The sequence below is a fragment of the Rhineura floridana genome, chromosome 2 (assembly GCF_030035675.1).
Source record: "Rhineura floridana isolate rRhiFlo1 chromosome 2, rRhiFlo1.hap2, whole genome shotgun sequence".
NCBI classification, from domain to species: domain Eukaryota; kingdom Metazoa; phylum Chordata; class Lepidosauria; order Squamata; family Rhineuridae; genus Rhineura; species Rhineura floridana.
In genome coordinates, this window is record NC_084481.1 from 209022998 (window position 1) to 209046196 (window position 23199).

Here is a 23199-nt window from a genome sequence, read left to right on the forward strand (position 1 = left end):
CCCTGAAAATGGTGAGGCTGAACATGCACAGAGACTTGACTCTTCACAATATGTAAAAATATGAGAGTCACTAGTGACAGGCTGAGTGGGTTTGTGCTTCCTGGGAGGAACCAGGAAAGAAGAAAAGTAATATATACTTCCACTGGTCTAAGGATACAGAGGCCACTAACTGAGCAGGCTCTGTACAACTTTTATTTAAAGAAAACATATCTTGGTTTCTAAAGCACAATCTGTCTGATGCTGTAAGCAATCATACTGTCTTGAAACACACATTAGCCCCATCCAGTGAATCCTCACTCTAGGGGAGAGTAGGCTCTGTGGACTTGGGACTGCTGTTGTCCAGAAAGGCAACTCCTGATCAATATTTGTTGTTCTTGGATCTGTTTAATGGAGAGCATACATTTCTCAACAGTGCCCTGACTTTATTTATTTTACTTTATTTTTTATTGGATTTATATCCAACCCTTCCTCCCAGCAGGAACCCAGGGCGGCGAAGTCACACAGACTTATATAAATGATAGCCTAGTGCAAAGACCTTGCCCAGATTCTTCAGACAGTCACCTCTAAATATAACGTAAGTATCAAATTAGCTTGTTCTGACACTGCAATGCTAGAGATTTGCCTGTGTTTGGTGTCCTTGGGCAAAGTAAGATCCTGGGCTCCTCTGGGTGGATGGGCTGGATATACATGCTGATGATGTAGTCAACACTTCTGATTTGCCAGGGTGACCCCTTTTTTATTGTGTAGACCAATCTCTACAAACTATACCCATACGTGTGTATTATAGAGTGTATTATAGAGCAGCTCTCTTTCTTATGTCTCTCCCACACCTCTTTGGTAGATTGCCTGCTTCACCCATCACTCCTTCCCTCGAACTCTTTGCAATTGTGCTCTTCTCATTCCTTCAGCCCCCAGAGTCTGCCTCTTCTTCCGCTTCATCCACTTCAAGCTCTTCCTTCTGCCCCTCAGCTGTAGCCAACGGTAAAGTTATGGAAATACGGAGTAAGGGGGTGTATGTTTTAAATCAGGGGTTTCCAAACAGTGGTCCATGGACAACCAGTGGTCCACGAGCTTCGTTCAGGTCATCTGTGATGTGTCTGTGAAGATGACAGTTACCATTTGAATTATATGGAATTCCAAGGAATTCAAATGTAATACATTAAAATACATTAAAATTGTAATACATTAAAATACATCATCAGAAAGGCACAATACACATGCAATTAAAGATATTTAGCACTGTGCATTACAATTGCTACATCAGGATGAAAAACCATTAAGTGGTCTGCAAAGATCCTCAGCAATTCTCAAGTGTTCAATGTGGGGGAAAAGTTTGGAAACCAATGTCCTAAATTATCAACAACCTTTCTTCTTTGTTTTGCTAAATCTCTGGAGAATTTGTTTTGGGTATCCAAAGACCTTCCTAGTCCCAGCCCAAATGCTCACCAGCAACTGCTGCTGGGTCTGTCGCTGCCTTTGCCTCCTCCACTCCCCTCACCATTCCCTCTCTCCATCATCCTTATAGTAATTGGTGAAAGAAGCAGCAGGGAACAACAATGCAATAACAACAACAGCAAAGAGGACAACTTCCCCATGATCTGGTTGATGTCTGGATGAAAGGAGCTCATAACAGCCCACCCCCAATGCGATATTTTCCCTCCCGTTTCCATTGGGCTGAAGCAGGCAGATTTGCACAGCTAGGAAACAAAAGTTTACAGTATTTTGTTTCCATGTAAAACAGAAATGTGGTCAAGTTCAACTGCCAATGTGTGTTTCTGTTGAGCAAATGATGTTGGTTTCCTTTTCCCCAGACTGGGATTTCTTTTGCTTGCAAAATCCTGATTGTCCTCCTCAGTATTTGGGCCACCACAAATCATGCACTCACGCCTACAAGGGAGTGTCCCCTACAAGAAACTAGGGGTGAGCTCCCCACAATAAGCTTTGTGTCACCCTAAATGATGCACCCAAAGGTCCCTTACAATCCATCATACAACAGTGCCTGACATTAGTGCATTGTCTGAGTTCAATGTTATGGATGAAGATGCCATAGTTTATGAGAATGGTGCTGCATAAAATTCCTGGTGGCAATTTCAAATAAATAAATAAATGACACTCTCCCCCTACACTCATTTTTCCATGAATGCCAGTGGAATCCTACATGTCTCCTCTGAAGTCAGTCTCATTGAGTGCAACAAGATTCACTCCCAGATAAATGCTGCGTATTGGGCTTAGCAGTTGCATGGGGCAGGAAAGAGAAAGTCTAGGAGTTTACCATAGCGTGGTGGCAAGGGGGTGGTGAGCAGAGTGATCAGGAGACAGAGCCCCTACAATCTTAGTTATCTAGAGACATCCAGGGGTTCAACACAGCTGGACCAAGACTTAAACACAATCCAGCCCGTGAACATGTGATAGACAGCTGAAAATCATTATGTATAAATTGTACTTCATTTTGGGGGTATAACTTAGCACTACTATTGGGGTAAGAAAGATTTTTTTCCACTACATTTGGTTGGCTTTGGAATTTCTTTCTTTTTTTATGTAACATAGTTCAAACAGTTGGGCCTTCAGGACTGTTTTAGGGAATCAGTAGCAAGGAGAAATATCCTTGCAGTGCTTGCAGTTTCTGGCCCGTTTGTATTCATAACTGACTACAGATTTGTGAAAAATCCAGAGTGGATATCAATGAACATTTTTTAAAAAATCTCTATGTTTGATAGAGGGCCACTGACTTAATTTTAAGATATTGTAAGTGTATGTTTAAAGTTAAACTTGCTTAAAAATCATTTATTTATAACCAGACTGTTTAAAGAACAATACAATTTTGTTTAAAATGGGGTTTTTTTTGTAAAAAAACATGTTTCTTATGTTTAAAATTGCCTGGCCACTATTACATCTGGTTTACAGGCACATGTAGGGGCAAATAAATTCTGGTAGACATCTAGGTGTACAAACGAAGAGCTTAGTGTGGCATGCCCCATTCCTCCTGTCCCATAATTCTTGTCTCATACCCCTGATTTATGGGGTGCTCATTGCTTTTGCAAACTGTTTGCCCAGTGCTGGGGTCTGAAACATTCTGTTTAGAGCAGTAAGCTTAAAGTGCAGGCTTTCTGACCCTGGGTAGGAAGAAGCTTGTTTGTCTTGGCCAATGCTGACAGCAGAGGCTGGGAAAGACTGTTTAATTAGTCAAAACAATGAACTCATCACAGCTGCATTCTCAGCTCTTGCGAGCGCAACTTCAAGGTCACTGTGAGATAAACAAAGTCTGAGGTGTGAGATCTAAAGACACTTGCCCCTGGGAAAGATAAAAACTCACAGGAATAGGTGCCAACTATGCCCCCTCCCAGAGGGTCTTTTTGGGTATAAATACAGGGTCTTGGATCTGAGCAGAGAAGCCTCAACACCGGCCAGAAGCCTGGGCACCAGTCTGCAGGGAACAGCGGCTCAGTATAAATCAAAACAGGTCATAAAGGGAACTCTCCTGCTGTTTGGGGCTTCCAGCAAGGAAAAGGAGAATGTGAGACAAGATCGGTGCTCATTAAGTGCAAGTGCCTGCTTGCCATAACCATAACTATTGGTTGCTATAATTACCATAATTATTAAAGCTTTTGCTTTAATAAAGTAATAAATTTTCTTTCCTCATCAGTGTGTTTCATGGTCATTCCAATCTTGAACTTACTTGCCTCAAGGAAGGGAAAATACTTTTGGCAAAACAACATGTGTTTAAACCTAAACATGTTTTTTTTAATGAAGTCAGTGGCCCTCTTACAAACATTTGGAATTAAATACTGTTTTTCTTTGTAAATAAAAAAGTTGTGAAATGGATTTGGAAGTCAAGTTTTATAAATATGACAATTGGGGCATATCATGTATAAAAGGGAAATAAAACAAAACGTTTCATTGTGGAGTGATTCTCTTCACTGGGCCAGTCATTTAGCCACCCCATCATCTAGGATAAGGAATGGGAGAGAAATCTAGTTCCAAGACTACTTAATTTGCACTTCCCAAAACAATACACAAGTGGAAACAAAGCTATCCTTCAAAATCCACACTTCTCTGACTTATGCAATGCAGTTTTCCAAAAAATGATGAGGACAATGTATGTATATTAGGAGCAAATGTGCATAAAAATCCATATATTTGTCAATATAAAGTATAAAAATGAAACCCATTCTCTGAGCTGTGAGGGACTTCCAGGGGTTCCAGTGCTTACTGAGAGTTTGCTTTCCTTGGAATGATGGTTGGTGGAGACTGTGGTGTCTTTAGGATATATGGTTTTATTTACACATATATACAACCTGAGCATCAGATGGAGGGGCTCACAGCATTAACACCCACAACAGAACTTACTTCTCCATTTGGCTTCTAGGGGAAACTTCCCAGAGCGATAGCTCTGAATTCAGCCCAGAAAGTGAGGCAAGGCTCTCTGTGTCTTTCCAGCTTCACCCCAGACTAACATAAGAATTACCTCCCGCCCCAACCAGGTGAGGGGAGAGGATAGCTTGTTTTTATGGCAACACATTCCTTTCCTCCAAGTCTTCAGACATGTAAATCAGGTTCATCAACCAAAAGGACAAAATGACAGGCTAAAAGGGGCACACACACATCATCCAGAGTAAACCCTAATCCTAAAACAATACTAGGGAAAATTGCCTGTATATGTTATGGAAAATGCACACCAAAAAACGATGGATTTTTATGAGGACTATTTTTTATTCAGAAATGAACTTAGATCCATTAATTTCAGTGAGTAAAATTGAGTTGAATGCAACCCATGGTAAAAAATTAAATAAATAAGAAGTGGGTCCATAATGCATATTTGGGCTACCGGTGGGTCCCAGGTCTGAAAACGTTGAAGACTACTGCAATAAAAGCTTCTGCCATAATAACACTGTTAGGCTGCAATCCTAAGCCGAATTATCTGAATTTCATAGGACTTACTTATAATAATAATAATAATAATAATAATAATAATAATAATAATAATAATAATAATAATAATAATAATAATAATAAAATTTTATTTGTGCGTCGCCTATCTGGCCGAATCAACAGCCACTCTAGGCGACTTACAGTTACAATAAAATACAATATAAAAACAACACCAACATACTCAACAATTAAAAATTAAAAACCTCTTTCAAGTAATCAATAACATTAAAAACTAACCCATCCCAGAAATCCCATAGGCCTGCCTGAACAGCCAGATCTTTAAGGCTCGGCGAAAGCCTATCAAGGAGGGGGCATGGCGAAGATCGAAAGGAAGGGAGTTCCAGAGGGTGGGGGCCACAATCGAAAATGCCCTCTCTCTGGTTCACACCAGCCTAGCTGTTTTAGCTGGAGGAATCGAGAGAAGGTCTTGTGAGGCTGATCTTATTAGGCGGCCTAATTGGTGATGCTGGAGGCGCTCCTTAAGATAAACTGGGCCGAATCCGTATAGGGCTTTAAAGGTCAATACCAGCACCTTGAATTGGGCCCGGTAAACAACTGGTAGCCAGTGTAGATCTGATAACACCGGATCTGCTAACTACTTCTAAGTAGATATGGTTTGGATTGCGTTACAAGTCTTTAACCAGCCATAAGACCCTTTAGTGTGTTTTGCTGCAATGGTATGATACTTTTTTTTCCCTGTAGAAAAAAATCAGTGACATTATTTAACAGAAAGAAGAGAAATGCCAAACACCTGCTTGTTAGAGATAGAGGTGAAAGAGGTTTCCTATACTGTATTGGTAGTTCTTCTCACAGAGAAACTCAAATTTGCACACACAAAGAATCTTGCTGTGTTTTCCCCTATATTCGGCTAAAAGAAAAGACAGTTTTTTTAAAAAAAAAATTGTCTGGAAAGGCATATTTATTTATTTATTATTTGATTTATATCCCACCCTTCCTCCCAGCAGGAGCCCAGGGCGTCAAACAGAAGCACTAAAAATACTTTAAAACATCATAAAAACAGACCTTAAAATACATTAAAACAAAACAATGTTAAAAACATTTTTAAAAGCTTTAAAAACACCTTTATAAAAGGGTTAAAACATTATTTTTAAAAGATATTAGCAAGCAATTCTAACACAGATGCAGACTGGGATAGGTCTCAACTTAACAGGCTTATTGAAAGAGGAAAGTCTTCAAAAGGCACCCAAAAGATAGCAGAGATGGCGGCTGCCTAATATTTAAGGGGAGGGAATTCACAGGGTAGGTGCTGCCATACTAAAGGTCCATTTCCTATATTGTGCAGAATGAACCTCCTGATAAGATGGTATCTGCAAGAGGCACTCACCTGCAGAGCGCAGTGATCGACTGGGTATATAAGGAGTAAGACGAAATCTGCCTCACCCGTCTGGCCAGTCGCTTTAACTTGGCAATCCTGAATGGCCTGTCGCAGGCTGACAATAGTGCAGAGTTTACTTTCGTCTCAGGCCGTGGCAGCAGCGTAGTTGACTATGTTTTGATCCCTAACCCCCTGATTCGTTATATCTTTAATTTTGCCGTGGGGTTCAGGCAAGATAGTGACCATCTTCCATTAAATTTTTCTTTCCTGCTCCCCACAAAAGACTCCCCGGTAGTCGAATGTGCTCCTGAGGATAAAATTTTATCCTTGAAGCACTGGAGAACTAAATGGACAACCGGGATGCAAAACAAGATCACCTCTTTTATAGACTCTTACCAGGGACGGAGCTTTAAAAACCAAACAATGGATGCTCCTGATCCTTGTTCTGTCTTAACTGCCTATTCCTCAATGACTTCGGCTTTGAGCACAATACTGAAATCTAACCCACCAATTCCCAAATCCCACCTAGTGAGAGACCGCGCTAGGTGGTTCGATAAAGCCTGTCTTGACGCCAAGCTGACTCTTAGAAATATATACCTTCATTACAGAAGGGACAACCAAAACTCACTCCCCTCAGAATATTTTTCTACCAAAAAACAATATAAACATTTGATAACCGTTAAAAAAAAGACAGGCCACTCTAGAGGGATAGAAAGCTCTGATTAATGCCTCCCAGATTAAAAACTCAAAAAAAATTTGGTCGCTTGTCACCGATGCCCTAACCTCTTCCAACCCTATTTCCTGTAATATTCCTGCTAGCACTTGGGAGCAATACTTCGCTGACCTATTCGCAACTCAAAATGGCCAGTCCTCGATATTTCTCCCTCTTGAGGACTCTCCTACCCAACCCTTTTGGCCGCCGGTTACACAGAGTGAGATTTCCTTTCTGATTGGCACTCTGAAACCCGGAAAGGCGCCTGGTCCAGATGCTATTCCCCCTGAATTACTAAAGTCCAACCAAGCCTGGTGGACGCCTCTCCTAGCAAATTTATTTACCTCAATTAATAACACCGGCCATTTTCCTATCACCTGGCTTGAAGCCATTGTCATTCCTATTTACAAGAAAGGAGCCAGAGACGAGCCGGCAAACTATAGGCCCATCAGCCTCCTCTCGGTAGTCGGCAACCTTTATGCCAGCTACTTAAATCTAAAGCTGACCTCTTGGCTAGAGGATGAAAACATTATAGGCTGGGAACAGGCTGGCTTTAGGAAAGTGAGATCCACACTGGACCACTGCATCCTATTGAATCATTTGGCAGAAAAATACATGGGCCCCTTGGGTAATGGCTTATTCGTGGCCTTTGTTGACCTTAAATCTGTGTTTGATGCCATCCCAAGAGACAAACTCTGGGCCAAGCTCTATCACTCTAACATCGATAAGAGACTTCTGTACCTTATCCATCATCTCCACCAAATGACTACCATCCGTGTTCGCTGTGGTTCCGATGGGACATTAACAAATTCTATCCCTGTATATAATGGCGTCAAGCAGGGATGTATTTTGGCCCTTGTACTTTTTAATTTTTATTTAAGTGACCTCAATGTATGCTGTCATTCTCTCGCTTTCCATCCCCCAAAGGTGGCTGACCAAAAATGTCCTCTGCTTCTCTATGCAAATGACGCAGCCCTTCTTGCCTTGTCTCCAATAGGCCTTAAAAGATTATTCCGCGCCTTCATGACCTACTGCTCTCTAAACTCATTACTCATAAACTTTGACAAAACTAAAATTTTGGCCTTTTCCCGCCGTCGTACAACTTCCAAATGGACAATTAATGGGGAAAAAATTGCCCAGGTTAGACAATTCAGGTACTTGGGGGTCTTGTTCCACTCCTCCCTATCCTGGTTCCCCCATATATATTCGGCGATGCAAACTGCCAGGAATACAATGAAAGCTAACTCACACTTTTTTTATACTAGAGGTGGACAGTACATTCCCGCCGCCTCTCAGGTTTTTAAATCAAAGATTTTTCCTCAACTTTTGTATGGTGCTCCCCTATGGGCCCCAAGTTTTAATCCTAAAATCGAATCAATCCTGTCAACTTTTTTAAGACTAATTTTTGGAGTCCCACGTTGTATTCCGGCTGCAGCCCTCAGGCTGGAGGCTGGTTTACCTTCCCTTGAATTCCATGCTTGGGTATTAACTTTTAGATATTGGGTCAAACTAGCCTATATGAATCTTCCCCCCGGCCACTTAAATTTTCTTTGGCGTGATCCCTTCTCAAGTTCATGGTCCAAAGTCCTCCTTGCTAAACTGGCTTTATTAGGCTTCTCAGTGGATTATTCATCCTCATTGGATCCTGAGACAGCCAGATGGACCATAGAGACTCGATTAAAGGACACTTACCGATATCTGTCGGAACGCCTCTCCCGATACGAACCGGCTCGTACACTACGGTCTACTACGAAGGCCCTCCTCCGGGTCCCGATGCATAGGGAGGCCTGGAGGGTGGTGACGAGATCTAGGGCCTTCTCAGTGGCGGCCCCCGAATTGTGGAACAGTCTACCCAAGGAGGTACGCTTGGCACCGACACTATCATCTTTTCGGTGCCAAGTTAAAACCTTTCTCTTCTCTGAGGCATTTTAATCTTAGTTAAATGTTTGTAACTTGGTTTTAGATTGTGTAGTTTTTATATGCTTGTTGTATCAGATTCTGTAATTTTATTGTATTTTATGTTAACCGCCCAGAGAGCTATTGCTAGTTGGGCAGTATATAAGTTTAAGAAATAAAAATAAATAAATAAATAAAGCTCCTTGACAAATGCGACTAAAACTTGCTCTCCCTTATACTCCAATTTAAGTTTCCCCTTCCCCAATTCAGCCCCCTATCTGGAATACCCGACTACACCTAAATTCCGCCACACCTTTTCTAGGGTGCAGTTTAACTGTATTTTTTCCTCGCTTATTGTGGGTCGATACCAGGGTACCCCCTTTGATCTCCGTTTTTGTCCCTGTAATACCGTAGACATTGAGTCCTTGTCTCATGTCCTTTTTGTTTGCCCTTATTATCGCATGGCACGTTCCAGATACTTAAATCCTATTTTAATAAACCTTCCTGGCAGGTCCAGGATAGTTTTATTGCAATATCTTCTGGATGGCAAGGACAAATCAATAACCTTATCCATTGCAAAGTTTATTTTTACTGCCCAACGGATCCGAAGGAAGATCCTCCCTCCCTCCTAGTCAACCAGGCTATTCTAAATACATATATATGTTTTTATTCTTGGTTTTCTATTATGAGTAAATTCAACTGTATATTGTATTTCGGGTCTTTGACCGCAAATAAACTTGATTGATTGAGTAGGACGGTCTTTCAGGCATCCTGGTCCCGAGTTGTATAGGGCTTTGTACACCAAAACTAGAACCTTGAACTTGAAATATAAGATTTGAATAACTCACAAATGCAAGCCAGTGCCCTCCACTGCACAAACTCTAGAAATCAACCTGCACAATCAAGCCTGCAGACAGAAGAAACAGCTCAAGCAACAAATAGAAATTGTTTGCTATGTTAATATCAGACAGATAGAAACACAGTACAAACATCCTTCCTTATATCATTGTAATGAGAAGTTTTGAATGTGATTCTTTCTGTACAGATTCTTTCTGAACACAATGCCTCAGTTCTACCTGAGCTTACTTCTTGCTGGGCTCTGTGCTTTTGCCCACTCTCACCACGTCCCTGACCACCATGAGGACCATGACTACCACCTCCATCCTCCTGCTGAAGATCACAGTGATCTCCCCTCTTCAAAGATAGCCTCAGCAAATGCTAAGTTTGACTTTAAATTATTCCACCAGCTTATTTCAGAGGGTGCTAATACGAATGTTTTCTTCTCACCTCTGAGTATTTCCAATGCCTTGGCCTTGCTGTCACTGGGGGCTAATTCCACCACACAGAGTCAGCTTTTGTCAGGACTTGGCTTTAACCTGACTGAAATCAGTGAGCAGGAAATACATGAAGTGTTCCATCATCTCTTCCAACTGTTAAACCACTCTGATGCTGATATCCAGTTGAGCCCTGGGAATGCCCTTTTCACAGACAACCAAGTGAAACCCCTAAAGAAGTTCTTGGATGATGCCCAGCATTTTTATGAGACAGAAGTTTGTCCTACTAACTTCAAGAATTCAACAGAAGCTGAGAGCCAGATCAATAGCTATATTGAAAAGAAAACTCATGGAAAATTAGTTGATGTTGTCAAGGTTCTTGGCACAGAGACTAGAATGATCCTTGTAAACTATATTTTCATGAAAGGTAAATCAGATGGACTTTTTTATACCCTGTTGTAATGGGAGGTTACTTCCCTTTGCTTCTTCTTAAAGGTTTACAGTTTATGGTCTAGTTGTGGTTCTAGGTACTGTAAGCATCGGAGGGGTAAACTAATTAGCCAGCAGTTAGCTGGATTGTAAATCTGCCAAGGCTGGGCAGATAACAGGAACAGGATGGGGGAAGGTCGGAGGAGAGTTTCCAAGCAACATACCAAAATCAGTGTCCAAAAGCACGGTCAAGGAAAGCTGGGTCCAGTGAGCCAACAGTTCAGTCTGAGGGTCTGGGTTCTGGAAGCTAGTTCTTGCGTGGAGGTCACGACCGATGTTGTAGTCAGCAGCCTACTGCAATCATGAACTGCCTAAATCCCACTCACTAAGACAGGTGCAGGTAGTCAGCCTCCCGGCTTCTAAGAACTTGCTTGTCTTAAACTGCGAGAGCGATAGCATTGTTGCAATACTCAATGGTGTCTTTGCTGTGCAGGGGGAGGGGAGCCTCCTGTTCATTCCCTGAATCCGACTGAGGGGCTTCAGCCGTGTCCTGGACACTCTCCAGCTGAAGGACAGCTGGAACTGCGTCCTCAGGGATTCTGCTTGTTCCTTCTCCTGGGTCTGTTGCTGCTGCCCCCGAGTCATTCTCCTCCTCCTGTGAGTCCTCCAAAGGGGCCATGACAGGTACAGGTCTGTTGCTACTTAGGCTGAACCCATGATATGAGCTCAAGCTTCTCAGATTTCATCACAGAGATGCTCCCTAAATCAAGAACATAAAATGACATTCTCCAACATTATGAAGACATACTGAATCTATTGCTGTTACCCTTGTCCTGGTAATAAGATGCAGTATTTGGGAACTAGAATAGGAATAGACCTACAAAGACAGGCATTTCAGCACAACGTGCCAATAAAAGAGCAATTTTCCACAATGGCTGTAACTATTATGCAGCCACGAGTGGCTGTATACTATAGCCAGCATGGATTTTTCACATTCCAAAATGTTAAATTGAAAATACCCCCATGCTATTCTGATGCTTCCCATAAGCTCATTTCAAAAAAAACCTTACAAAACTTATAGTCCTGAACCCAGAAACGCTTGCTTAACATCCCTCTAAGTTTTCATGGCGATACACAAAACAGTCAGAGAGAATCGAGAGTTCAAAGTGTAAATAGAGAGGAAAAAACCCAGAGCCCTTTTGCACTTTTTTCCTGTCAGAGTTCTCATAATCTGTTGAAATTCATTAAAAATCAGCCATGTTCACAGAGTACCCGTAATCCTATTACTGACCTTGCCCCATACTCTGACCTTCATCTTCTGCAGTTTAAAAGTTTAAAAAATGCCTGGCTGATTTTTAATTAATTAAAGAAATTTTGGCTGGAACCCTATGATAACATCAGGCATGCTCAGTAAGAACCAACTGTCAGAGTTCTAAAAGCCAGACTCACAGCCACTAGGCTTGCCTAATCAGGGGGCCACATCCACACCATATTTCACTTGAGACAGTCATGGCTTCCCTCAGAGAATCCTGGGAAATGTAGTTTGTGAAGGGTGCTGAGAGGAGACTCCTATTCCACTGACAGAGCTCCAGTGGCCAGACTGGTTTAACAGTCAGCCACTCTGATTGAAGGTCTGTGAGGGGAACAGGGTATCTCCTAGCAACTCTCAGCACCCTTCCCTAACTACACTTCCCAGGATTCTTTGAGAGAAGCCATGACTGTCCAAAGTGAAACAAAGGCCTGGTGCGGATGTGGCCAGGGACAACTTTGGTTTAAATTTCAGTGGGAGGCTACATGTGCCTGCTGTAGGATAAAAAGGTGGGGGAAACCCTGAAAAGCAGTGATACTGTTCACAATGTTTTCCTTTTGGAAAGGAAAGGGGCTTCCCTTCTGCCCAGTGCCCACCCACACAATCTCCTCCCCTCCTCCTCCCCTCCCTTCCCCTCCCTGCCCCTCCCCCAGGTCAGTGTTGGACTATGACCTGGGAGACCAGAGTTTGAATCCCCACACAGCCATGAAGCTCACTGGGTGACCTTGGGCCAGTCACTGCCTCTCAGCCTCAGAGGAAGGCAATGGTAAAACCACCTCTGAATACCATTTACCATGAAAACCCTATTCATAGGGTCAACAAAAGTCGGGATCGACTTGAAGGCAGTACATATCCAATTCCATCCATGATTGCACAGAAATAAATCCCATTGAACTCAAAACGTGTGCAAATGATCAAATCCACCCTCTCTTCCCCTCCCTCCTCCCACTCTTTCTTGCCCCTTCACTCCCCCTTCCTTTGCCCCTCCCTCCCCATCCCCATCCTCTTCCAATTCCCCCTCCCCCTTCCCCCTCCTCCCCCTCCCCTTCCTCCTCCCCATGGTCAGTTTTACCTTTCTTAAGCATGATTGCATGGAAGTAAATACCATTGAACTCTATAAGCATGCAAATACTCAAACCTGCCCTCCCCTCCCCCTCCCTTTGCCACCCTCCAATATGGTCCTTCCCTTTCCCCCTCCCACTCCTCCCCCATGGTCAGTTTTTCCTATCCTAACCATGATTGCATAGGAGTAAATCCCATTGAACTCAATAAGCATGCAAATGATCAGACCTAGCTTTTCCCTCTCCTCTCCCTTCCTCCTTCCCCCCACTGTTCCTTCTTCCTCCTCCCCTGCCCACTCCCGCTCTCGCTCCCTCCCCCCTGGTCAGTTTTACCTATCATAAGCATGATTGCACAGGCGTAAATCGCACTGAATTCAATAAACATGCAAATAATCAAACCTGTCCTCCTCCCCTCCCCTCCCTGCCTGCTCCCATCCCAGTCCTCCCCTCTGCATTTCTTCCCTTCCCTCCTCCTCCCCTCCCCATCCCCTGTGGTCAGTTTCACCTATCCTAAGCATGATTGCAAGGGAGTAAATCCCACTGAACTCAATAAGCATGCAAATGATCAATCCATTCTCAGCAAACTTGCACAGGATCCCATTTCTTACCTCCCGGATTAAAAAGCAGGGGAAATTCACTAATAGGCAAAAAAAAAAACCTTGTGGTTTAGGAATGTACCTATAGCCCACAGATATTTCTATCAAACTTTAAAAAGCAGGGAATTGGGCAGCTATAGTGAATGCACCAGGGGACCACGAGACTTGACCTCCTCTGAGATATTGTACTGCCCTACAAATTTGTCAAAATGCAAACACAATTTGGGTTGGTCTTTCACAGTCCAATCCACTTCCTGTGTAGCTTGGAAGAATTTGGTAACGTGCCTCTGAGCATATGGTGAGTGGTGGCAACACTTGCAATCATCCCAAATAATACTTTGCAATTATAGTGAAGTTTCTTACAGGAAATCATTTTCTTTTGTTTCTATTTCTGTGAATATGTGAAGTACAGCAACACTTTACAAAATTTACACTAAAAAAACTCCAAACATAATTGTGGAATAATGGCACTGACTTCTGCAGAACAGCCCACCTTGCCTTAAATGATGTGGTTTAAACATAGTAGGCTGAAAACATGCATCCTCTTTTTTCCAACAGCTAGAGTCATTGCTGAAGTAGCAACATATTGTAATCAGTCCGATCTTACATCAAACTGCAGTTTCAGACTCAACTGTTAATGCACCCAAAATAGAAAGAGAACATAACCTCCAATTTGAAACACAAAAGGCTGTCTTCACCATCATATGACATTGACCAATAAAAAGGCTCTGAAATCAATAAAAATAAATTTGACACAGATTGCTAGGATGAATAATGAGGGAAATAAAATTTTCTAGTTTAGATTCTCTGTAGAAACAGTAGTGACACAGGAAAGAAGCAAAGTAAGAACACCAACCAACATACAAAAATATAATTCTCTTTGGAGATGGCAGGTGTTGCCACCACTCACCATATGCTCAGGGGCATATGTTACCAGATATTTCCAAGCTACACAGCAAGTGGATTGGACTGTGAAAGACCAACCCAAATGGTGTTTGCATTTAGACAAATTTGTAGGGCAGTCCAATGTCTCAGAGAGGAGGTCAGGTCTCCTGCTCCCCTGGTGCATTCACTATAGCTGCCCAATTTCCCTGCTTTTTAAAGTTTGATAGAAATATCTGTGGTCTATAGGTATGTTCTTAAACCACAAGGTTTTTTGCCTATTAGTGAATAATTATTATTTATTAATTAAATTTCTGTAATGCCCTTCCTCTCAGAAGGAGCCTAGGGTGGCAACAAGGGGCAAAACACTAGAAACATCTTAAAACATCTTAAAAACAAAGCTTCTTAAAAATAAAATATCTTAAAACATGTGTTTTAAAAATCCTTAATAACATTTATTTATTTATTTAATATTTTATTCATACCCTGCCCTTCCTTCCAGCAGGTGCCCAGGGCGGCAAACAGAAACACTAAAAACACTTTAAAACATCATAAAATGACCTTAAAATACATTAAGACAAAACAAGGTTAAAAACATTTTAAAAAAAGAAATCTTTAAAACATCTTTTTTTAAAAAGGGTTAAAGATATTAAAAGACATATTAAAAGCAATTCTAACACAGATGCAGACTGGGATAGGTCTCAACTTAAAAGGCTTGTTGGAAGAGGAAAGTCTTCAAAAGGTGCCAAAAAGATAGCAGAGATGGTTTTGTGTGGTATATCTCCTACGCTAGTCCTGCTAGGAGGCCCTCACCTGCAGAGCACAGTGATCAAATGGGTATATAAAGGATGAGACAATATTTCAGTTATCCTGGTCCCAAACTGTATAGGGCTTTGTTCACCAAAGCCAGCACCTTGAACTTGGCCCAGAAGCAAATAGGCAGCAAGTGTGATTATTCCAGCAGTTGGTAACATGTTGGCAATATCTTGCCGCAGTGAGCAGTCACGCCACAGAATTTTGCACGAGCTGCAGCTTCTGGACCAACTACAGGAGCAGCCCCCACCGAGCACATTACAGTAATCCAGGCTGGGGGTTACCAGTGCATAGTTAACTGTGGTCAGGCTGTCCTGTTCCAGAAATAGCTGCAGTTGTCTTACTAGCTGAAGCTGGTAAAAGGTACTCCAAGCCAATGAGGTCACCTGGGCGTCTAGCAACAAAGGTGGATCCAGGAACACCACCAGACTATGAACTTACTCTTTCGGAGGGAGCAGGCCAATTATCCATACAGGGGAATCACCTACCCACAGTGCCAACATATGGCAATAAATATATTGAAGATTTAAATAGCTAATTCAGAGCTACAAAGATAGGCATTTCAGCATAACAAAGTGCTCCTAAAACACAAGCTTTTCCCAATGGCCCTTTAGTATGGCAATAAATATATTAAGGATTTAAATGGCTAACTTTATTTATTTGTTTGTTTGATTGATTGATTAATTTACATCCTGCCCTTCCTCCCAGTAGGAGCCCATGGCAGCAAACAGAAGCACTAAAAACACTCTAAAACATCATAAAAACAGACTTTAAAACAAATTACTATAAAACATCTTTAAAAACATATTAAACCAAAACATCTTTTTAAAAAAAGCTTTAGAAACATCTTAAAAAACAATTCCAACACAGACACAGATTGGGACAAAATCTCTGCATAAAAGGCTTGTTGAAAGAAGAAGGTCTTCAGTAGGTGCCAAAAAGATGATGCCTGTCTAATATTTAAGGGGACGGAATTCCAAAGAAAGGTCCCACAACACTAAAAGTCGCTCCCTATGTTGTGCGGAATGGACCTCCTGATAAGATGGTGATTGGCTGGGTGTATAAGGGGTAAAATAATCTTCTTACAGAGCTATCCAAACCATTGGCTGGCACAATTGCCACCACTGCGTCCACAGCTCTGACATTTGTGCCTGCCAGAGAAGAAGACAGGGATCAGGAAAAATGTCATTTTACTCTACCACCTTGAAGGCTGGCATGGTACAAATGCCTGGTTTGGGCCTGCTCCTGTCACATGATGGCACCAAGGCCAGCTCAGGATCCAGTGGATCCATGGCTGACCTAGTTCCACCCCCTCACCTCCCTAAAACACCCTGTTTCAGGGGTTTCCACTGGCTAACACTATAAGGGTACAGCTAGCAATAGCTTCCATCCACTGTTTGGTTGGATGCATTGAGAAGCTCCATACCTGTGGAGCCTGTCACAGTGAGGGAGGACTAACTGGAGGGACACCTCCACTTCATGCAAATCCCTACCAGCCAGGTGGATCAAGGGATAAAATCTAAAATTTTCCAACAGTTAAAAACAATTCTAGCAAAACCTGCTTACAAGATTTAAAATGTTTTTTGACTATACCTTTTTCATCAGTCCTAGCTATAGGAACCATTGAATTTAAGATCTCTAAAAATGAAAAACAGAAAACAGCAGAAGTATTAAGAATAGCTGATGATTAATGTTCATGCCCTGAAATCTATTAACATGACTTAAGATTTATGTGTATCCATGTAATTCAGTCCGGAATTTCCAAACGGAAATTTTTTTACACTTTAAAATATGTATTTTCAAACTCCGACATATTACTGAATTTTGAATTTGGGTAAAGTAGTTTTTTCCCCTTAAACATGAACAAATTGTTTCGCACTCATTCCAACAACCTGTGTACTCTTGTTCTTTTCATAAGCCTATTGGAAAAATCCTTTTGATTATCTAAGCACTAGAGAAGATGACTTCTTCGTAGATGAGCAAACAACGGTGAAAGTCCCTATGATGAACAAAGACAGCATCTTTGAGACTTACTATGATCAGGATCTGTCCTGTCGGGTGGTGAAGCTCCCCTACAAGGGCAATGCTTCAGCATTATTCATTCTGCCTGACCAAGGAAAACTGAAGCAGGTGGAAGATGCTCTGGGGCAAGACGTTTTGTCAAAATGGTTGAAATCACTGAAACCAAGGTATGTAAGTGTGTGGTAGGGGAAAGAGTGTATGACCTGGAGTGTGTATGTTTGGGTGTGAGTGTATACACTCAGAGAGTTGTATTTAATGTTAGCCCTACTTAGCACAGACCCATTGAAAGTAAGGGATCAAATTTAGTCATGTCTGCCTCTCAGCCTCAGAGGAAGGCAATGGTAAACCCCCTCTGAATATCATTTACCATGAAAACCCTATTCATAGGGTTGCCATAAGTCGGGATCAACTTGAAGGCAGCCCATTTCCATTTCCATTTATTTGAATAGATTATCTCTGAGTTGGACTCGCATTAGATCAACCCAATTGTTATAAAAAGGACACTATGTTCCATTTAAATTGCTTGCTTTTAACAAGTTATTCTCAACCATTCTGAATCTTGTTGTTTGTTGTTATGTGTCTTCAAGTTGATTAAGACTTTTGGCAACCCTATAAATCAGTGACCTCCAATAGCATCTGTCGTGAACCACCCTGTTCAGATCTTGTAAGTTCAGGTCTGTGGCTTCCTTTATGGAATCAGTCCCTCTTTTTCGGTCTTTTTTTACTCCCTTCTGTTTTTCCCAGCATTATTGTCTTTTCTAGTGAATCAGACTTAGACTCCAGTGTTATAGCAGGTGAATCAAGCGAGATATCCAGAGCACAGCCTTGTCCCGATTTCTTGGATGAGTTTCAGTTGGTACAGCTTGAGGATGTTGACAAGGCGCTTGGACAGGTTCGTGCAACCACTTCTGTGCTGGATCCTTGCCCTTCTTGGCTAATAAAAGCTAGCAGGAATGGAACTGTGGGCTGGGCCAGGGAAGTGATAAATGCCCTTCTGAGAGAGGGAGTGGTCCCTGGCTACCTGAAAGAGGTGGTAGTGAGACCACTCCTGAAGAGACCCTCCCTGGACCCAGAAAATCTTAATAATTACAGGCCGGTGGCAAATGTTCCATTCCTGGGCAAGGTCCTTGAACATGTGGTTGCAGGCCAGCTCAACACTCTTGGATGAGACCGATTATCTGGATCCATTTCAGTTGAGTTTAACGCCTGGTTTTGGCATGGAAACAGCCTTGGCCGTCCTGTATGATGACCTCTGTTGGGAGAGAGACAGGGGGAGTGTGACTCTGGCTTCAGTTGTCCATGCTCTGGTGACCTCCAAGTTAGATTACTACAATGCGCTCTATGTGGGGCTGCCTTTGAAGATGGTTCGGAAACTGTAGCTTGTGCAAAATGCAGCGGCCAGATTGGTAACAGGGACCAGATGGTTCGAACATATAAAACCGATTCTGGCCCACTTGCATTGGCTGCCTGTATGTTTCCAAGCTCGATTCAAGGTGCTGGTTTTAACCTATAAAACCTTACATGGCTTGGGACCACAATTCCTGATGGAATGCCTCTCCCAACACGAACCCACCCATACACGACGCTCAACATCAAAGGCCCTCCTCCAGGTGCCTACTCTGAGGGAAGCTGGGAGTCTGGCAACAAGGGAGAGGGCCTTCTCAGCGGTGGCCCCCAAATTATGGAATGATCTTTCTGACGCGCCATGCCTGGCGCCAACACTGTTATCTTTTCGGGGCCAGGTCAAGACTTTCCTCTTCTCCCAGGCATTTTAACATGTGTTTTAAATATGTGTTTTTAAATTTGTATATTTGTTTTTATGTTTTAATTGTAAACCGCCCAGAGAGCTTCGGCTATGGGGCAGTATACAAATGTAATCAATCAATCAATCAATCATGTCTTCTCATTATGTGTCCAAAGTATGATAACCTCAGTTTTATCATTTTAGCTTCTAGCGATGGTTCTGGTTTAATTTGTTCTAATACCAAATTAAATTCCTATTATTTGTATTATGTATTTTCTGAAAGTGTCATCTCATCAGCTACTGGTTCTTCTTTTGACAGAGTAATACGTCTATCCCTTCCAAGGTTTTCAATCTCTGGCAGCTATGTTCTCAAAGGGATATTAAGAAGAATGGGCATTACTGATGTATTCACAGACCAAGCAGACCTCTCCGGAATTACTGGGAAGCCAGAGCTGAAGGTTTCCAAGGTGGGCTTCTCAAAGTTCATAATGCTGCAAGAAGCATTGTTAGGCATGTTTCTTTGTAGACCAGAGGTGCGATCCTGTCTGAAAGTTCAAAGAAATGTCATTTAGGGACTACAGTACTTGCATCTGCCTCTGAGTGTTGTTTCACCCATGAAGATTGTCTCCATGTGAAAAACAAAATCCATGTGCACATTAGCTTGCCAATGGATGCAAATGCAGCATCATATACACTTGCACAATTTGTCACATGTGGATGGATGCACACCTTTCTATCTTTCCAGAAGTTATCTCAATGTAAGAAAAAGTTATGTGTGAAGCAACTTAAAGAGAAGATCCCTGCTGAGGCAATGCTGTCTAGGCATCCACCTCCTCCAGTTTCTCAATTGCTAAAGAACCTCCTCCTTGCTCCATGTTCTCCAGACAGAGCCAGATGTATGGCAACACCCACGACTGTCTTTACAGCCCTGAACTGAAGTGTGTAGGGCTCATTGGTGTCATTGGACACAGCCCAGTGTCCTGTTCCTTGAGCTATCCCGCTAACGCTCTGGCCAACCTCTGCCAGAGGCCAAACAAAATCATAAAACATTATTTGTGTGGCTTATGTGCAGTTCTCAGTCAGAGCAATGTTTGTGTCAACATCTGCTGAAAGACCAGCCATTGGTTTTGTTTATTTAGTACCTTTATTTTTTTCCCTTCAGTGACATTTCTGGGTCACACAACAGCCACAACAGTGGGGCTGTGCACCAGATTCAGCCAAAGACCAAGCCTCAAACCAAACAGGGAGGATTCAGGCCGACCTGGACTTTGGCCAAATCAGCTTGAAAAAGCCCCAGATCACCCTGGGTTGAGGCTGCCTACTCCTGAGACTATAATTTGTGCGACTATTTTTAGTAGTGACTTTTAAGGTATTTAACCCACCCTGGTACTGCTGGGCAAGGGAGGGTGATAAATGGAATACTAACACTTGGTAGTGGAGGCAGTCAGGCAATGGGTGGTAAGGAGGGACAGGCACACATTCTTACTCGAAGGTAAGCCTCCTTTATCTCTGGGTTTTGCCACCCTGGGCTCCTTTGGGCAGAAGGGCAGGCTATAAATTGAATAAATATATCTTGCTGGGAGTTCCTTTCAATTAAGCATGCATGCCATAGGAGCTGGTGGGACAGCGTGGGTAGATTTCATGGCTTTCTTGGCTTCCCAAGGCCATCTGCCATTTCTGGTTGGGGAGACTTGAGGCAGCCAGCAGTTCTGTGTAGTGCGGGCGTAGTTGTGGAACCAATCAGATGCTCCAGCTCTTGCGTCTGCCCTCTAAGGAGCTCCCCACTGCCTTGCCCCTCCCTCCCTTAGTAATAGGCAGCAACGCACAGCATTGCAAAGCCAGGTAAGCAACACTACCCTGCCTGCCTCCCCAGCTAGCCACAATTGCTCCTTTTTTCTTCCGCCTCCCTCCCTCCTGACTGTATGTTTAATTCAGATATTAAAAACCTACTTCAACATGTGGTTGGGAGCAGGAAAGGAAATGCAGCTTCTCCTTCTTCCCCAACTCCATAATTAAAACCCTAATTTTAAGCATCAGGGTGGGCTCTTGAATCAATTCAGGGCCTGGATATGGGCTGGGTAGGCCACAGGTTGGAGCGGGGGATCATGCACAGCTCTATATGAGAGTTGTTTATTATTATTATTATTAAGTCAAGATCATTCAGACCATGGTATTCCTGATCTCTATGTATGGATGTGAAAGCTGGACAGTGAAAAAGGCGGATAAGAGAAAAATCAACTCATTTGAAATGTGGTGCTGGAGGAGAGCTTTGCGCATACCATGGACTGCAAAAAAGACAAATAATTGGGTGTTAGAACAAATTAAACCAGAACTGTCACTTGAAGCTAAAATGATGAAACCGATCATTTATCATACTTTGGATACATCATGAGAAGACAGGATTCACTAGAAAAGACAATAATGCTGGGAAAAACAGAAGGGAGTAGAAAAAGAGGAAGGCCAAACAAGAGATGGGTTGATTCCATAAAGGAAGCCACAGACCTGAACTTACAAGATCTGAACAGGGTGGTTCATGACAGATGCGCTTGGAGGTCGTTGATTCATAGAGTCACCATAAGTCATAGTCAACTTGAAGGCACATAACAACAACATTATTATCATTATCATTATCTATTCCTTCCAGTAGGAGCCCAGGGCGGCAGTTAGGTTAGGATAACCTAACTGTTATTTAGCAGTTACCTGCTAACTTGAACTTTTCAAAGGAACATTCTGAAAGGTCAAATTATTGTCCAGCCAAGGCAGAGGGAGAAGGATGCATATCACAAAGGATCATCTGGGAGCAGGGCACTTCTAGAGACTAATTGTTGCACGAATATGATGCTGAGAATTGTTTTGGAGAGTGAGAGCAATAGACCAACCAGGCAAGAAATGACCATGTTGCAGTCTCTTAAGTTATTCAATGTGTAGGTCTGTTTTGAAGGACTAGATGTTTGCATAATAAAATCTGGGTCTCTATCTTGCACTAATTCTTGCTTACTCTGTCTGCAGGCTATTCACAACGCTTATTTAAATGTCCGTGAGAATGGCACTGAAGATGCAGCCACCATTGTCCCTGAACTGGTTCCCCCTAAACTGGTTTCAGGGTCCGTTTCCCCTAAAGTCATATTCAACAGGCCCTTCCTGGATATATTCCTTGTAAAAGGAAAAATACTGTTTATGGCAAAATTTAACAATCCTGCAAAGGCATGATTTCTTATATGCAGCATGCGTGAAGAGATCCAGTCCCTGTCATGCATTCCCAAACTACTTAAACACTGATTGAGTCTAAATGTCACAGATTGGGATGGAAGGATTTGTCACTTGTGGTTCTCTCTGTTTCTCATTTTTCCAATCTTAAATTCAGTTCTCCACATTTCTACAGCAATTTGCAATTTTTAAAAAAGAAATCATTCAAATTGTACAGCATTTATGCACACTTTCATCTAATATAGATAGACAGACAAACAGACAGACAGACAGATAGATAGATATTATATATATTATGCAAAATATTCAATCAAGCTTTCCTATCTCCTGTCACCAATGTAAAGATAATACACTTCAGTTGAAACAAGTACTTTGCACATTAATCTGCATATAATGGAATTATATGGTAGCGTACAGGGTGAATCATCTCTAAGATCACAGTCTTGAAAAACATAAGAGTTAATTTCATGTGAGCAACATGCACTGTACCGCAGCACACTTTCACTTCACAATGAGTTTGTAGAAGTGGATGCTGCTTGTAAAATCAAATCAAAAGCCTTTTGTTTATGCATGGTTCTGTGTTCTCATGTCACATGTGACATGATGTGTATTGTGCATGGAGTGTTGCTCTTTGGCAAACATAATAAACCACCTAGGATGTACAGTATGCCTGAACTGGATATATGAGTATTCATTTAATATATACGCTGCGTGTAGCACATGATGTCAAGACAAGATATTCGGGAGCTGTCAAGGTCACTTGGGCAGGGAATGGTTCTGCTGTGTGACCACAGATTAGCTGCATTCAAGGCTAAATGTTTGTAATAGGAGCTAAGGACTGTGGATCAGAGAAAATGCAGTTCTGGATCAAAAGTCGTTTCTGACACCAAACACACATCTCAGTTCCAAGAACTGAGGTAGAGAAGTTGGAGGGAGGAAGGCAAGCAAGTAAGTGGGAGGGCAGCTCCCTTCCTGTTATCTGAACGCTA

General features: G+C 42.3%; 1 protein-coding gene across 1 annotated transcript; it reads left to right on the forward strand.

Annotated features, from left to right (window-relative positions):
* The first annotated feature begins 454 nt into the window (after positions 1-454).
* On the forward strand, positions 455-22877 carry LOC133377635 (alpha-1-antitrypsin-like). The gene is made up of 5 exons (XM_061612044.1): positions 455-574; positions 9919-10574; positions 17156-17426; positions 19323-19470; positions 22013-22877. The coding sequence occupies exons 2-5, from the start codon at positions 9935-9937 to the stop codon at positions 22211-22213; spliced, it is 1260 nt and encodes a 419-aa protein (XP_061468028.1). The 5' UTR covers positions 455-574; positions 9919-9934; the 3' UTR covers positions 22214-22877.
* The last annotated feature ends 322 nt before the right edge of the window (positions 22878-23199 follow it).

What these genes read in the sequence shown, in the direction of transcription:
- LOC133377635 (XM_061612044.1), top strand. Translation starts at nt 9,935, where the DNA reads ATGCCTCAGTTCTACCTGAGCTTACTTCTTGCTGGGCTCTGTGCTTTT. An exon ending in AAACTATATTTTCATGAAAG is followed by an intron (nt 10,575 to 17,155) that starts GTAAATCAGATG and finishes TCTTTTCATAAG; the next exon opens with CCTATTGGAAAAATCCTTTT. An exon ending in CAGAGCTGAAGGTTTCCAAG is followed by an intron (nt 19,471 to 22,012) that starts GTGGGCTTCTCA and finishes CTCTGTCTGCAG; the next exon opens with GCTATTCACAACGCTTATTT.